The sequence below is a fragment of the Papaver somniferum genome, chromosome 1 (assembly GCF_003573695.1).
Source record: "Papaver somniferum cultivar HN1 chromosome 1, ASM357369v1, whole genome shotgun sequence".
Lineage (NCBI taxonomy): Eukaryota > Viridiplantae > Streptophyta > Magnoliopsida > Ranunculales > Papaveraceae > Papaver > Papaver somniferum.
This window is the reverse complement of record NC_039358.1, coordinates 143,168,780-143,184,622: the sequence shown is the minus strand read 5'-3', so window position 1 is coordinate 143,184,622 and position 15,843 is coordinate 143,168,780. Positions and strand designations below refer to the sequence as shown.

The window sequence follows — 15,843 nt, the reverse complement described above, 5'->3', positions numbered from 1 at the left end:
CCCATTACCTCCGTTGGGTGGTTGGACGGATTACTTCCCAACAAATCATTGTAAGGATTGGTTGAAACAATATGAGAGCAAGTCCTGCACGACCACGAGTGACTACCGTGACTACCTCATTGTCATTTATCTAGACTTCTGTACTTTACGACCGTGACTACCTCCAAGTCCTGCACGACCACGAGTTTAAGCACCTTCAGTTGGAGCACCTTCATTTGGAGCACCTTCAGCGCTCGATGAAGCTCGACTTCTTTTACCCGTCTTTGATACTACCTTCTTAGGCGGATTCTTCTTCGTGCCTTTTTTCTCCCCAAACTGAACTGCATAATCTTCATTATCCATAGTATCCACTAGGTCTCTAGCCTCTTTTATCTTCTCAACTGGCACGGGATCTCCGCTCCTCATGCATGCAGTTAACATTTTGGAAACACACTTGAACCTATTCACCTGTTTTTATACATAATGGCATAACATGGTTATGGGATATTACCTAAGATTTATAGCCATGATATAAAATGAAAAATGTTTTAAGAATACGCACCAGTGTATCATAACCATTTGGTTTGTCTTTGATGATACAATTATAACTGGACCCCGCAGAAGTAGTATTTGATTTAACTTCACGGATAACCAAAGGATGGGATATGTTCCTATACCAACTCATATATCCTGGAGAAATTTCATCACCTCGGGTGACAGGTCTACCAGTGTTGATAATGAACGCAGACCTCTTATCCCAGTTATCAAGAACAGTAGGTGGGGCTGAGTGAACTATCGTGAGATTGTCACCACTAGAAGAGCATTTTTCCAACTCCAATTTGTATCCCTTATATCATCCATTGGTTGATGTTGTATATACCCGAGTTGTCGCATCACCCTAGAGGGATTGTACATCACATATCCTGTGGGGTGCCACAACGGTCCAAAATAAAGGGACAAGTCCGACCGAACTCTTATATGCCCTTTAGCTCGATCTTCCTTGTATGGATCAAAGCATACGTCCGAGGCCTTAATTTGGTCCAAAATCTCCCTCATGCGAACCAACTGCTGCTCTTTTGAATGAGAACGGTTGTCTTGGAAGATATATTTTTTGTTCCTCTAGGATTACCTTGGCGCCACTCCGGGTTCTCTTCGGCCAAGTTCAGGATGGGGAAGTGGTCATAGATCCATGCCTTTATAGATAAGAAAACAACTATTAGGAAATGGATTCTAAACATTCGGAAGTAAAAGTACATAAATTGAAACCGAATACACATATTCGGAAATAAGTGATCAAAAAATACAACATATTCGGAGGATAACTATATGTAGAAATCACCGAATATAAATCATTTGGAGTTCAGTAAACTCAATGTTCTTTGGCCTATATATTCGTTAATAAAATCTAAACATTAAATCACGATTATAAATAATCGGACATAAAACTAAGTTATTTGTTCCCGAATAAATTATATTCGGTAACAAAGAATATGCATATTCCTACCGAGTCTGAATCATTTAGAGTTCAGTAAACTCAACTTCTTTGGCCTATATATCCGGTAATAAAATCTGAACATTAAGTCACGATTATAAATAATTGGAAATAAAACTAAGTTATTTGTTTCTGAATAAACTATATTCGATAACAAAAAAATATGCATATTCCTACCGAATATGCATCATTTAGAGTTCAGTAAACTCAACTTCTTTGGCCTATATATTCGGTAATAAAATATAAACATTAAGTCACGATTATAAATAATCGGAAATAAAACTAAGTTACTTGTTTCCGAATAAACTATATTCGGTAACAAAAAATAGCATATTCCTACCGAATATGCATCATTTAGAGTTCAGTAAACTCAACTTCTTTGGCCTATATATTCGGTAATAAAATCTGAACATTAAGTCACGATTATAAATATTCGGAAATAAAACTAAGTTATTTATTTCCGAATAAACTATATTCGGAAGCTAAAAATATGTTACTCCTACCGAATATGCATCATTTAGAGTTTAGAATATGCATCATATGTACTGTCTACCGAATAACTACTATAGATGGACTGACAGATATAAAAAAAACCTGCAATAGAGCCATGTTCCCGGCAACTTGGCTAGTTCCTCGCCTCGACGCCTTTCTCAACTCTTCCATCAAGAATGCTAGGCATGCCGTTCCCCAAGAATAGTCATCGACTTGATGGAGAGGATTCAAAAGTTGTATAAGGTTGGCGTCGATCCGGTTGCCAGAAGTATTGGGGAAAATGACACATCCCAATACACAAAAGAGATATGCGGTGGCAGAGTGGTTCACTTGCTCAAGGGTTAATGTTCCTTTCTTTTCTTTATCCAAGGTGCCTCGGTACATATCCATCAAAACGCTAATGTTGATCTGTCTAGTTCTGTAACTTGCATGCCTCATGAACTCTGCTCTTGATGTTTTTTCATCCCAACCTAAGCACTTTCTAGTTAGAGCATAAAGTTTTTCCAAAGATAATTGCTTTATGTAGTTGAACTTCACAGTTGTGCCTTGGTCAGGGAGGTTAAGAATCTGCAGAACATCATCAGGGGTAATCGTCATCTCCCAAACGACATATGAAAGGTGTCGGTCTCAGGATACAATCTCTCCAAAAATGCAAATATAGCCACACGATCATGTTCCAAATATGAATTCTCGGCAGTAGCAGCTAACCCCGAGTTGGCTATAATAGTCTTGAACCTTTCACATTCACCGGATAAAGGCTAATCAAGCATTTTTTTTGGTGCGGCGGTGGGTTTGAGTAGACGAACCGCATCTTGATGATACTATTAAACACACGAGAAATGTTTAAAGTAAATACAAAAACTCTTAAGACAACTATTACGATAGAACAAATAGGATACGATTATTATTACCTCGGTTTCGTATATGTCTTTGGCCCAGGAGTCTTTGTATCCAAATAGCAATTTTGCTCCATCCGCCGGTAGCCCAAGGATTTTACCTGCTGAAATATTCTTCACCTTCAAATGCTCAGGGACAAGATGTTTTCCTTTCTTAGCAATATCCTTTTTTTCACCTGCTTCTCATTTGTTGGTTTTTTTGGCTTTTTGGGTACCACTGGTTGACCTTCTTCTTGTACTGTTGGCACTTGATCAATTGGTTCAATTTCATGGTGGGATGTAACTTGTGGAACAGTTGCTTCTACACCTTGTTGAGTGTTGTTGAACACTTGGTTGCACAGCTTGTTCACTGCCTTGTGGACAAGTTGGTTTTACATCTTGTTGAGTGGCTTGTTGAGCACTTGGTTGCACACCTTGTTCACTGCCTTGTGGTTCTACACTTTGTTGAGCACTTGAGTTAGCCTTGGCACTCCTTTCTCTCCTAGCACTAGCTGTCACTTTCTTACTCCCTTCTCGACGAGGCCCTAAGTCGCCTGGTTTTGGGGCTTGCTTAGCTCGACTTTGTCTAAACAACAAAACAAGGAACAATGTTTACAAACTAAACAATCGGAAGACAAAGTACACAAATAATAACCGAATGTATACATTCAAAAGTAAGAATATATATTTGTTTCCCGAATACAAAAAAATCGGAAGATAAGTAAATATATGTGCTACCAAATATTCATCAATTGGAGTTCAGAAACTATAACATTTTCATCTTGTATAATCGGAAGTATAACACAATATATTTCCTTCCGAATAAATACTGGCCCCAAAATTGGATTTTTCCTAAATCACAGTTTTCAGAATTTTTCATCATGTATATATATTCGGTAGTAGATGAATATCCGAATACTATGTCCCAACATCAATATATTCGGAAGTAAAAATGAATCTTAACCTCCGAATATGGCTATCTAAAGTTACAGGAAGAAATGACCTAATGTATTCGAGAGTAAACCTATACAACTATCTCCCGAATACTGTCGATGTTCTTCAGAAATGAAGAACACGACTATATTCGGAAGTTTAAGAGACATAAATATCTCCCGAATTTGGAAATTTTCAGAAAATCCTAGACTTTTTTTTAGCGATTCGTCGATTTAAAGCGATATAAACCCAGAAATTGACGAAATCTTACCTAATTGGGGCCATTTGAAGTTTCCGGAGTGTTTGACTATCAGATTCGCCGACGCCAATTACATCCTCGGCGTCTTGTTCATCGCGTTCTTCGCGTTCTTCGTCATTTTCAGCAACAATTTCTTTATTTCTTGCGAGAATTCCAATATTTGGATCGATACTGCGAGGAATGTTTTTAGTTCTAGGTCCTAGGGATTTATCTTTTGTAGACATCGTTGAAAAAACGAATCGACGATGTTTTGATTTTACGATTCACGACGACGATGAGTTGAATTGAAAAACGAGGGAATCTTTTTTTCATCCACATTCGGGAGTAGAGAGGAGGAGAAGAAGAAGAAGTGAAACTGATTTTGAAATGAAAATGAAAGGTTTTCAAGTTTTTAGGTTTTATTACTGGAAGGGCATTTAGGTAACTTCAATATCCTATAGGATATCCTTTAACTAATGTCCTTGGCTGGGTATAAAATCTTGGCCCATAATCCTTTTGAGTGGCCCCTGAAAACGCGAGGATTGTAAATACATGGGCTTGGGTTAATCTCCATTCCCAAGACAGTGTTGTTTGTCAGCTGTAGGGGACCGACACTTACGGTTAGTTCCTTGACATCCTTTCTAGGTACACCGGTTTTCTCAGTTATATGTCTATGAAACGTTTGAAGCCAGGTTTTTCCCCCTCCTCCTAGTTACACTTTACTCAGTTGTAAACCTAGCCTGAATCACCAATTCAATTGATATCAATTTAACTTCAACAACTTCAAAAACCCCAAACATGATGAATACACGAATGAATTGGAAGTTTAGGAGTAAGATCAGAGATAGATTCGTCTCTGGGATTTCATTAATTTCCAGAAACTTTTCTTTTGTTTCAAATACAAGTGTAGCGGACATGGCAGCTAAAGATGGTGAGCTTAGAGTTTTTATAGTTTCTGGAGAAGTTTCAGGAGATACTATTGGTTCTCGCCTTATGTCTTCTCTCAAAACACTCTCTCCTTCGCCTCTCCGTTTTGCTGGTGTTGGAGGGTAACCCAGAACTTTCAACTTGACTTATTTACTCCTTATAATCTCTGAGCTCTTCTCTAGTTCATTTAATTTCAGAAAAACTATTATTGATTCAGGCCATTGATGTCTAAAGAGGGGTTGAAATCTTTGTTTCCAATGGAAGATATAGCTGTAATGGGCATTTGGGAATTGTTACCACATTTAAAAAAATTAGGGTGAGACTGAAATATGATATTGCTTTCTGTACTTCCCAAGGTTTCAAACTAATGTCCTTCGCCTCCATAAGAGGTTACTTTTTTCACCAGATGAATGGAATTGACTTTAATTCGGCTTCATCTACTGGAATCTGGGAGAACAGGGTAGGTTGAAGGATGCAACAGATGCAGCCGTTTCTTTTCATCCTCATGTTGTCGTAACTGTCGATTCCAAAGGCTTCTCATTTCGTCTCCTAAAGCAATTGCACGGTAATGTCAACGAGAACCACCTCTAACTTGAAGGTGCTCAGACTTCGATTTTGCAAATTTCTTTTACACGAGTACTGATGGAAGACAATAAAATCTTGTGTGCAGCTAAATTTAATCAGCAAGGTCTGGATAGACCATTACACATCCATTATGTAGCTCCATCGTTCTGGGCTTGGAAAGGTGGTGAAGCAAGACTGAAAGGGCTTGCAGAGTTTGTGGACCATGTAATGTGTATTCTTCCATTCGAGGAAGAAGTTTGCAGATCAAATGGACTTGATGCAACTTTGTTGGCCATCCCATATTGGAAGATGCCTTATGCTCGAATTCGGTATGAATCACTTTTCCTTGACAGATGAACACTCCCCATCAAGTACTTCGTTCTGTCAATTTCTAATGGTTCTGCCACACAATAGAAGTAACTAACTCCTCAGAAGTATCTTGTTATATTAGGGATGTGATACCCCATCAAATGAATGGAAGATGCAAGGTGATGCTGAAGGCTTTCAAAGGAAATATGGATTATCTTCAGGTAATAATATATATACGTTATCAAAATACTGGAGTTATTGTACATCTATGATTCTAACCTTTCGAAACAATTTACCTGTAAATGATAAATCCAACTTTTTCTGACGTGTTTGTTGGTTATTCAAAGGAGCCACAATCATTTCTGTGCTTCCTGGAAGCAGATTACAAGAGGTTTCTCGTATGATGCCTATATTCTCTGACACTATGGAGCTAGTTAAGGACTGCTTCCCTGAGCTTACAACAGTTATTCCAGTCGCACCACATCAGCAAGTTGAGGAGTACATAAGTGCTGCCATCAAGACATGGACCGTTTCCACCATTCTGATATCCGGGGGTTCGGCGCAGTTGAAATGCGATGCATTCAGTGTACGTCTGTGCTCGAAATATGGTTTGGTTCAATTGGTTAAAACTTTTTTGCTATGCATTATATGATTCTTACAAGGTGGATTAAAATTGTTGCAGGCAAGTACTGCTGCATTAAGTACCTCCGGCACCGCCGCGCTGGAGTTACAACTTGCTCGGTTACCCTGTGTTGTTGCCTATCGAGCTCATTTTCTAACGGAATGGTTCATCTGGTACAAAGCAATCATACCCTACATTTCCCTCCCTAATATTTTGTTGAACTCTGCTATTATTCCTGAAGCTCTCTTTCATCGATGCACGCCTACTAATGTAGCCGAATTTCTCAAGTAAGTTTGCCTTGCAATCTTCTCTTCTCTTGATAAAGTATCTGATTCAAATATGCAAGTGCATTGAGATTGCCAATGTGGGTTTACTTCACTGCAGGCAAGTGATTAATGTAGAAGCCATGCGCGAAAAGCAGATACTTGCTGCTGAACAGGTTCTTAGACTACTATATGCTCGCAGAAGAAATTTAGGTCCAGAAGAAGTGACAACAAAATTTGATTATTACACCCCAAGTATGACTGCAGCATCGACCATATTGTTCTCCGCAAAAAGGAGCAGATCATAAAATGTAAATCTGAATTCCCTTTTGTGGTTGTAAGATTGATGAAATAAGATAAACCTATTATACTACCTCAAATCCAAATTTTCATTGCCCAATCTCTTGTTCATAGCTGTTACAAATAATATGTTCGATTTTTAACATTATCATGTATGTGTCACAATGTGCACGCTCACTGGTAAACTCGAATAATTGAGTGGCATGAATCATCCTAGAAGGATGGATAGGATATAATCCGAATAATACTTAAAAAGCTATAAAAGGGTATCAGAAACTTTAATATCATTGTGAAACAAGATTTCACGAAGAACTCCTTGGTTTTGTTTTGATCCATGATTCCAAGGATTGCAGCTCGTCATTGCTAATTGAATGGCCAAGACCAGGGTAAGCCTGCAAGTAACATATACATAAATCCCGGCATGTTAAATCAAACCGAATGGAATGCAAAGTGCGGCATATCTTACCTTAAATTCGCAGCTTATGCCATTTTGTTCAAGGAATGGAGGGCCAGCTTGTCCAGCTTCGAATAACACTGTTCCATCGGCGAGACCATGGGACCATAGAATAGGTGTCTGCACATATGTTTAAATCTCAGACCGCTAACTCGTGTGATTTCTTACAAAAGCTAATTCAAACGAAAAGAAAAAGATAAACTCTTAAATCGAACAACAATCTGTAGAATCATTACAAGCAGGACAGCTGAAGCCTTCAACTGCATTACAAGATAAGTACCTTCTTCGCACTTGGTGAGAAGCGTTCAACGACAGATGAACCAAAAGGTACCCATCCACTGAAGACAGCACCTCCACCTAGAGTTTTTGGGTACAGTAATACACTAGCTAAAGTCAAAGCACCTGCCAACCGATGTAGCTAGTAAGAACCACATTTTAGGGAGAAAGTATAAGAATGTAGCTGTTCTTTAAGATCAAAGTTTATACCCCCTTGGCTAAATCCACAAATGAATATGTTTTCAGAATTTGTGCCAGCAGCAACCTCCCTATCTATAATTGCGTGCACTTTTTGAACTGCTTTTAGCACTCCACTATCATCTTTTGGAGATGTCTGGTGCAGCAAAAGCATTGAGATTCGCATTATTTCAGTTGAATGAAGCAGCTAATCATCTAATGGGAGGATATTGTCCGAATAAAAGTCAAAACACAAAGATATCAAAAACAGTTGCAAGGAATAGCTTACAGCACTGATTGGTATCTCATGGATGTCAAACCAAGATGGCATCACAGCACCATCTACAAAAAAGAAGCACATAAAGAATTATACATCTGGGATACCAGAATTCGGAAAATAACTTAGGTTTCTCTTTATGAACTCAGAATTTTTTCTCACAGCTTTGGCTAATATGCTTGATAGATATCATAACTTCATAAGAAATCTAGTACAACCCAAATGTAGGTACATCGGTGCTTCAATTCCCCTCTCTGAAACTCACTATTGTATTCTAAGCCAACCAAAATCTCTTTCTAGCAAATGCTGATCCTCTTTCCATACCCAAGATTATGTTTAACCTAATCAGCCCTTCCAAAAAAAATAAAATAAATGATTCTTCCGCAATTAGAGTCAAACGAAAGCATTTCTTCCCCTAGATTCTAACTAGAATCAAACTGCCACATTTCAAATCAAAACTTCAAATACGGCTAACAGTTATAGGAACCCTAATAACCCATTCATTGAACTAATTAAGGTAAAAAAAAAAAAACAAGAATCAGACAAAAATGAATAAATGAAATTACTAAAACCGAACCTCAATCCAAAATCAAATCTTCATGGGGAAACAAACAATCAAGTAAGACGAATACCCAGTATTCAAATTCCACACTAACAAATTCACTTGAAGTAAAAAAAGAACAAAAGCTTTATGGAAATTAGTCAAAGTCTTACTGTTACAGGAAACAGGATTTGGAGAAGCAGAAGGAAACAACCACTTAGTATTTCTGAATTCAGGAGAAGTAAAGAATGATCTGATGGGTTCATTCGCAGGGCCTGAATCACCTAATCCATGAAGCCATAAAACAAAGCTTCGAGCCATAGCAGTCGTGGTATTTTCTTGTTGAATCTTCAAGGGAGATGATGACGATGGTGACGATGAAGGTAATGATGGTGATGGTTGGAAGTAGACGATGAAGAGACAAGTAATTGTGAATGTACTGGTGAGAAGAAAAAATGGTTTCAGAAACTGAAATAATATATTTCTCATGACTGATTTATTTATTACTGCTAGTTTAATTGCAGAAAGAAAGATTATAGCCAAGGATGACTCAAAATTTTCCTCAGTTTGATGACAATACCTAGTGTATCCCCATGAACCCTTCGAGACGAGCCACGTTAGGCTTAGTCCTATGGGCTAGATATCTAGCTGTTAGATTGGCCATCCACATCAGCATGGACAACCTCTTAAATTCTATGGGATGGCTAATCTAGCAGTTAGATTAGCAGCGGGATCACCATATAACGCCGAACCGTTCGGCGCTTTAAATCTCAACCGTTAGATCAGAAAATTTTCTCCCAGCGCTGAACGGTTCAGCGTTTAGACCACTTTTTCAGCGTTGAACGGTTCAGCGTTTCAATCTCGCTGATAGTTGGACTGCGAGCACCTGGTAGGAGAGAGAACTATCAACTATCACTGTTAACTTTTTCCCAACACTTATTTTTTAATTTGCAACACTTTTTGGCCAATCTAGCACTCCAATCTAGCCCATTGGACTTAGCCTTAGGCTAACTCTATGGTCTTCTAATCTAGCAGCTAGATTGGCCATCCACGTCAGCTAGGGAAATCTCCGAAATCCTATGGTAATCTAGCAGCTAGATTAGCAGTCCACGTCATCTAGGACCACTGTACAACGTTGTTTGGTTCAGCGTTTTAAATTTCAACCGTCAGATCAATTTTGTGATTTTTGTGATCCATGTGATTTTTGTGAGCGATGAATTATTCAGTGTTGGGACCACTTTTTGAGCGCTGAACCATTCAGCGCTTTAAATTTCAGCCATCAGATCAATTTTTATGATTTTTGTGATCCGTGTGATTTTTGTGATTTTTGTGAGCGCTGAACCATTCAACGTTGGGACCACTTTTTGAGCGCTGAATCATTCAACGTTTCAATTTCGCTGCTAGTTGAACTGCGAGCACTTGCTAAGAGAGAGAAGTAGACATAAGTAGTGTTAACTTTTTTCCCACACTTTTTTCTTGATTTGCAACACTTTTTGGCCAATCTAGCCCATAGGGGGTTAGCCTTACGCCCGTACACATTTTTTTTCCGGATTTGCTACATACACCGAAGCACAAGCACCATGGTGGGCACCGAGACCAATCGCATGGACATAGGGAAAATTTCTGTGCATTGGGATAGGGGTGGGCAGAAGTGGGTCCACCCCTCCTCTCACACGGTACCCACTTCGGTGCTCCTCCTTCCGTGCATCTATACATTCCTTTTTTTAGTCCAGTTATAGGGGCAAGGGTTTCTATTAGAGGGACCGAATCAGGATACTAATGTCCCTCTAGTTGGTTAGGGGATGTCCTATTGGTGTTGTAAAATGTCTAGATTACCCTTTTGACTTTAAATGGACTAATTTACCCTTTCTTTTTTAGTTAAAAAAACTAAATTATCCTCCACTATTTCTAAACCTAATAAATCAAAAGAGAGAATCAGTTTTCTTTTCTTCATCTTCTCTTCTCCTCCAATCAACAACAACCGTAACTTCTATTAAAACTCAAAATTTCATCGTCTTCGATTAATCGCCGATTTGGAAAATTATTAATCGTTGATTGAAAGATACATTAGAGAAGAAGAAGAAGAAGAAAGTTGACGAAGATTCACCGGCTTCTAATCAAGCACATCCCTCAATCGGTGAAGAACATCAATTTCAAACCCCTCAAGTGGAGAAATCAAGTATAATGACTTATATGAGGTATGTTTGAAAAACCCATTTAGGGTTTAGTTTATTGTGTTCGATTTAAGTGTATGCTCTATCAAAAATTAGGGTTTTAGGTTAAAAATAAATTATCAAATTCTGGATTTGATGTTTCTACGGTTGGTATTGGTTCAATTACGAATCGTAATTGAAGAATTTGATGTTTTTACGGTTTGTAACAATTGAAATACGATGAATAATCAACCATAGAACTAAAGATCTTAGATTTATGTTCAGTTATGGTTGATGTCGAAACCTTTTTTATCAACCGTATCTTAGTTACGAGTTGTATTGGCATGTCACTTACCAACCGTAAATAGTCCTGTGTTTCAACTCATAAAATTGTTTACGGTTCAACATTGTAGTTTAGTTATCAACCGTAGAAATGTTACGACTTGTGTTAAAATTCACTTTTCAACCGTAAATTATCCTGTGTGTTTCAACTAGGCTTACAGTTCATCTGCTAAGTTGATATACCAACCGTAGTGTAGTTACGGTTGGTCGCGATCCTAAACTTACCAACCGTATATTTTCATTTTTGTTGAAATACCAACCGTAGTAAAGTTACGGTTGGTCTCGAAGGTAAAGTTACATGCCGTAACTTTTTACGGTTCATCTTGTCTGTCATTTATTTGAACCGTAAATTTTTTGGTCTTAATGTATTAGGTTTGTTTTTTCCTATTTTGTTTGTTCAACCCTTAGGAAATCAATCAATTATATTGCTTGTGTAAGAATCCTGATATGGTGAAGAATAAAAGAGGGAATAACTTAAGTCTGATTGATCATACGCCAACCCCTCGCGGTGACAAGCATTTAGGGGTAGATTATAGAGGTGTCCTCAATAATGGGAAGAAGAAGAATAAATTTGAGATTAGGTTGAGAGAACCAAATGTAGCCGAATATGGGGTTGATTTAGAAGGAGCTGAACCTAATGATCAAGAAATTAAAGAGGTGGGAGTCGAAATTAACCGTGAAGGAAAAGAAAACCAAAATGTGGAGGAAGAATCTAATGATGAAGAAGAGAAAGAAAATTCTAATGAATCTGATGATGAAGAAGAAGAGGAAGAGGAACTAAATGATGAAGAGGAGGGAGAGGAAGAAAATGATGAAGAGGATGAATATGAAGCAAATGATGAAGAGGAGGAACAAAACAAGGGGAAAGAAGTTGTTATCGCTACAACTCCAGTTAAACCAGTTAAAGAAAAGAAGCCGAGAAAGGAACCCGCACCAAAAGGGATGCATATTCCTAAAGAAAAAGAGTTGTTGTTGCCACGGAAGAAGAACGGAAGACCTTGGGGCGAGGCACCAGATAAGTCCTCAATCTTATTTGGTTATACCAATTCCTGAGCCGCAAAAGTCTGTGAGACTAGGGTATAGTTTTTCTTAACACGTTGTTATAAATTATTTTTCGATTTATTTTGTTTGTATTTATGTATATTTCATTTATCTCAGTTTAACAAAATATGTTTGTATTTTTTTAGGATCATGCAACGGCGAACAAATTGCTCAAGCACCAAAGGGCTATGTATTGGCCATTAGGTGAAAAATGTTCTTCCGTTCGTACTCTAGTGGCAAGTTCAGGATTAGGGCCTGGAGTTCTGAATACCTAATCAGAGTATGATAGTGTTGTGGTCTCTACCTTCAGGAACGATATTGGCTTGAAACCGATACGTTTTATCTCCCATTTGGAGAGATGACAATAATACCGGACGATGTAAAGCAAATTCTTGACTTGGAAGTTGACGCAAAATATGTGTTCGAAGATTTCGACAACAACATGTCTTGGACTGATCTTTACATCCTTGTTGAAGAAACACTTGGGTGGGATAAAGACGAGACCGAGATGTAGTTTATGTTGGCTGGTGGTTATGAACCCTCGGAACCACACAAGGTTTCTAAGGTTAAAAAGCTATTGTTGAATAATTTGAAGACGAAGTTTGGAGACACGCTCAAAAAGGAATAGGCAGGTGAGGTGATAGATGAAACAAGAGCTAAGCGTACAACCACAACGTATTCGTTGTATTCTATTAGGACCGTATTTTATGCCCGATAACTCGGGAAATAGGGTTAATGTTCATTACCTACAATTTTTTAAGGATTTGAAGAAGACCAGAGAGTATTTGTGGGGCACTGCCACCCTTGCATATCCACTTGAAAGTATAAGAAAGGCCTCGAGGGTTGGAACTACTGAAATTGATGGGAATGTTGCGCTTCTAATGGTAAGTTTGGTTACATTACCATTTGATATTTTATGATTGTTTGTTATATTTATCTTTTGTAGTCATGTCTCAATTGTTTTATATTTTTCTAGGCATGGGTGTATGACCATTTTCCGAGCCTGAGACCTTCTACTGAATGGGAAGAAGATGATTATGGACCTACAGGAAAGAAGTTTATGCTCACTGGTAGACAAAAAAGGAACAAACCAGCGAGGCTCATTCAAGTGAGGCAGAAAATAGGTGCTTTCACTGTTGAAGATGTTATCTTTGGCCCTTATTTGAGGATTCAAAATGGAGTTGATGTTCGTCAGTTCACACAGATCGCAGGCTACAACAGACCATTGTATCATCCCACAGGTTATGTTATGACAAATCCTCGTCGAACTCTACACCAAATTTCTCATATTAAAAAAAAAGTCATTAAGGAAACTTCAAATTATCCAAGGAAGGATCCACAACAAAAGGCCCCACCATTGTATTTAACTTCCGCCCAACTCCGACGATTGATGTTTGGAACAACTGCCATCAACAAAGATACCAACTCGCAGTGGGAGAGGCAACGAATTGTAACAACACGAAAGAAGCCGCTAATGATTACATAGATTGGTATTATCATTTTGGTCATCCACATGTGATTAATAATGATCCGGAGGCCCAGCCACTTATTCAAAAGGCTCAAGGAAAAAGGAAGGTTGTCGAGGAGACCAAAGAGAAAAAGGGTCTATTTGGTATGACTCTGAGGAAACTATATTTCATGTCGGTACGTAACTTTGTTATCCTCATGACTTGGAATTTAGTTCTTATTTATATTATGGAATAATGTCTTAACACTCCTTTATGTGTGAACAGAAAGAGCGGGCACAAGATTTCGCAAATAGTATGACTTCATGCATCCATGGTAATGGTGTCATTAAAGCTCCTCAACAAAGGATCTTACAAGAGAAAATAAGGAACATGCATGATCCAACCAGGAAAGAATTGTATGGGGGATTGGTCACGGAAGAAAGAGGCTTAAAGAGGAGCAGAAACTCTATTGGAGGTGCGAGTACTAGCCATAGTCAGCCGCCATCTAGCAGCGAAGAGACATATTTCGATGAGGATGTTCACGGTGTGGGTACTAGCCAAAGAGGTGGTCGTGGTCGCGGTGGTCGCAGTCGTGGTGGTCGTCGTGATGGTCCTCGCACTCCTGGTGGTGGTACCACCAACAAAAGAGGTCGTGGTCGTCGTGCTTAATTATGGTTGTGTGACATTTGATAGCAGAACACCCCTTTTATTTCTTTTCTTTGTATGGTTTGTTAGTTATGGATTTTAACTTATGGATATTATCAGGAACTAATGAAGGGACATCGGGTCTTCTTAGTGAAAGTAGTATTCTTCCTCTTTGTCATTGCTTCATACAAGGTACCCTTTTTTGCGTGACTTTTATGTTGTCCACTACACTCGCAGACCATTTGAAAGCAGTTGTCATTAGTGTAACTATTATAAACTATGATACACATAATCAAATTGCCTCGTTCTCTAGCCCACTTCTTTGCATCATCTTTCTCCTTCCATGTCTACAAAATAGGTTCAAAAACAAAATTTAGAAAACAAATTAAGCAATATGAAATTTTTGGGAATGTTTTCCAAAGATGAAAGATGTATGTATTCATTATTAACCTACCAAGTCGGTTAAATAGTGAAGGGTAGAATCTTCGGTGAGAACCTCATTTACTAAAGGTTTTTCATCCATTAAGGGAGGTAAATCCAAGACCTGGACAAAGATATACCCAGACTAGTGTAAACGAGACAACCAAACAACAACATATATCAACCTACGGTTGGTACTTAAAGGGGGGTGACAAACCGTACTAAACTTACGGTTCAACAATATAATCTAAAACAAACCGTATGTCGGATACGGTTGGTAACTGAAGATTAGGGACGAACCGTAATCAACAAAAACCAACCGTACCAAACATTTGAAAACACACAGAGTATTTTACGGTTACAAACAAAAATATAAAATGAACCGTAGAAAGGTTACGGTTGGTCTCGAATTTCACTTTACAAACTGTAACTTGTGCAGTAAATACAACCATGCACATGATATTTTACGGTTGGTAAGAAGTGAACGCCAAAAAAAACCGTAACAAAGTTACAGTTCGTCACTAAGATTTGTTTACCAACCGTAACTGTTTTTACAATTGGTTTTTCCCAAATTTAACCAGTTATGGTTTGCAGTTCATAAGTTACGAACTGTAAGTAGGAGATGCGGTTGGTATTGAGAAAACTTACGAACCGTAAGTCACGCTGAAAATGTAAAAAAATTGATACTTGTACGTACTTTAGATGATTTTGAGCAACAAAAAGCTAATCGGAACTATGTTAGACGTATACCTGTTCATTTTCAGCCACGGGTTCTTCACTTTCTTGGTTTATTTCTTCAATTGATTGATATTGACCTTCACTATGGGTTAAAACATCTCTACCATCTAACAAATACTCCATATCCGGATCTCTATCAAGAGGTATGTAGTATTTGTTTTCTCTATCATATAGAGATTCACCCATCTTAAATTTGTCACTGGAATCACTCATTTTGGTTGAGTGAATCAAAATCTAGGGTTTCACAGATATCACAAAAAGTTTTTTTTTTCTCCTCTGCACTTTACTTTTTCTTAACTCTAAAATCTGATTTTGATTTGTTTTACTATAAGTGAAA

The 15,843-nt window shown here is 38.2% G+C and overlaps 1 protein-coding gene and 1 pseudogene across 1 annotated transcript; one reads left to right on the top strand and one right to left on the bottom strand.

Moving 5' to 3' along the window:
* Window positions 1–4,924: 4,924 nt before the first annotated feature.
* LOC113351699 lies at window positions 4,925–7,032 on the top strand (annotated as a pseudogene).
* Window positions 7,033–7,062: 30 nt separating this feature from the next.
* LOC113303061 (probable carboxylesterase SOBER1-like) lies at window positions 7,063–9,251 on the bottom strand. Its single transcript, XM_026552049.1, has 6 exons — window positions 8,893–9,251; window positions 8,191–8,243; window positions 7,935–8,058; window positions 7,729–7,850; window positions 7,461–7,568; window positions 7,063–7,386 (listed from the first exon to the last, which is right to left on the bottom strand). Exons 1-6 carry the CDS (start codon window positions 9,206–9,208, stop codon window positions 7,297–7,299), a joined length of 813 nt encoding a protein of 270 aa, XP_026407834.1. The 5' UTR covers window positions 9,209–9,251; the 3' UTR covers window positions 7,063–7,296.
* Between the last annotated feature and the right edge of the window lie 6,592 nt (window positions 9,252–15,843).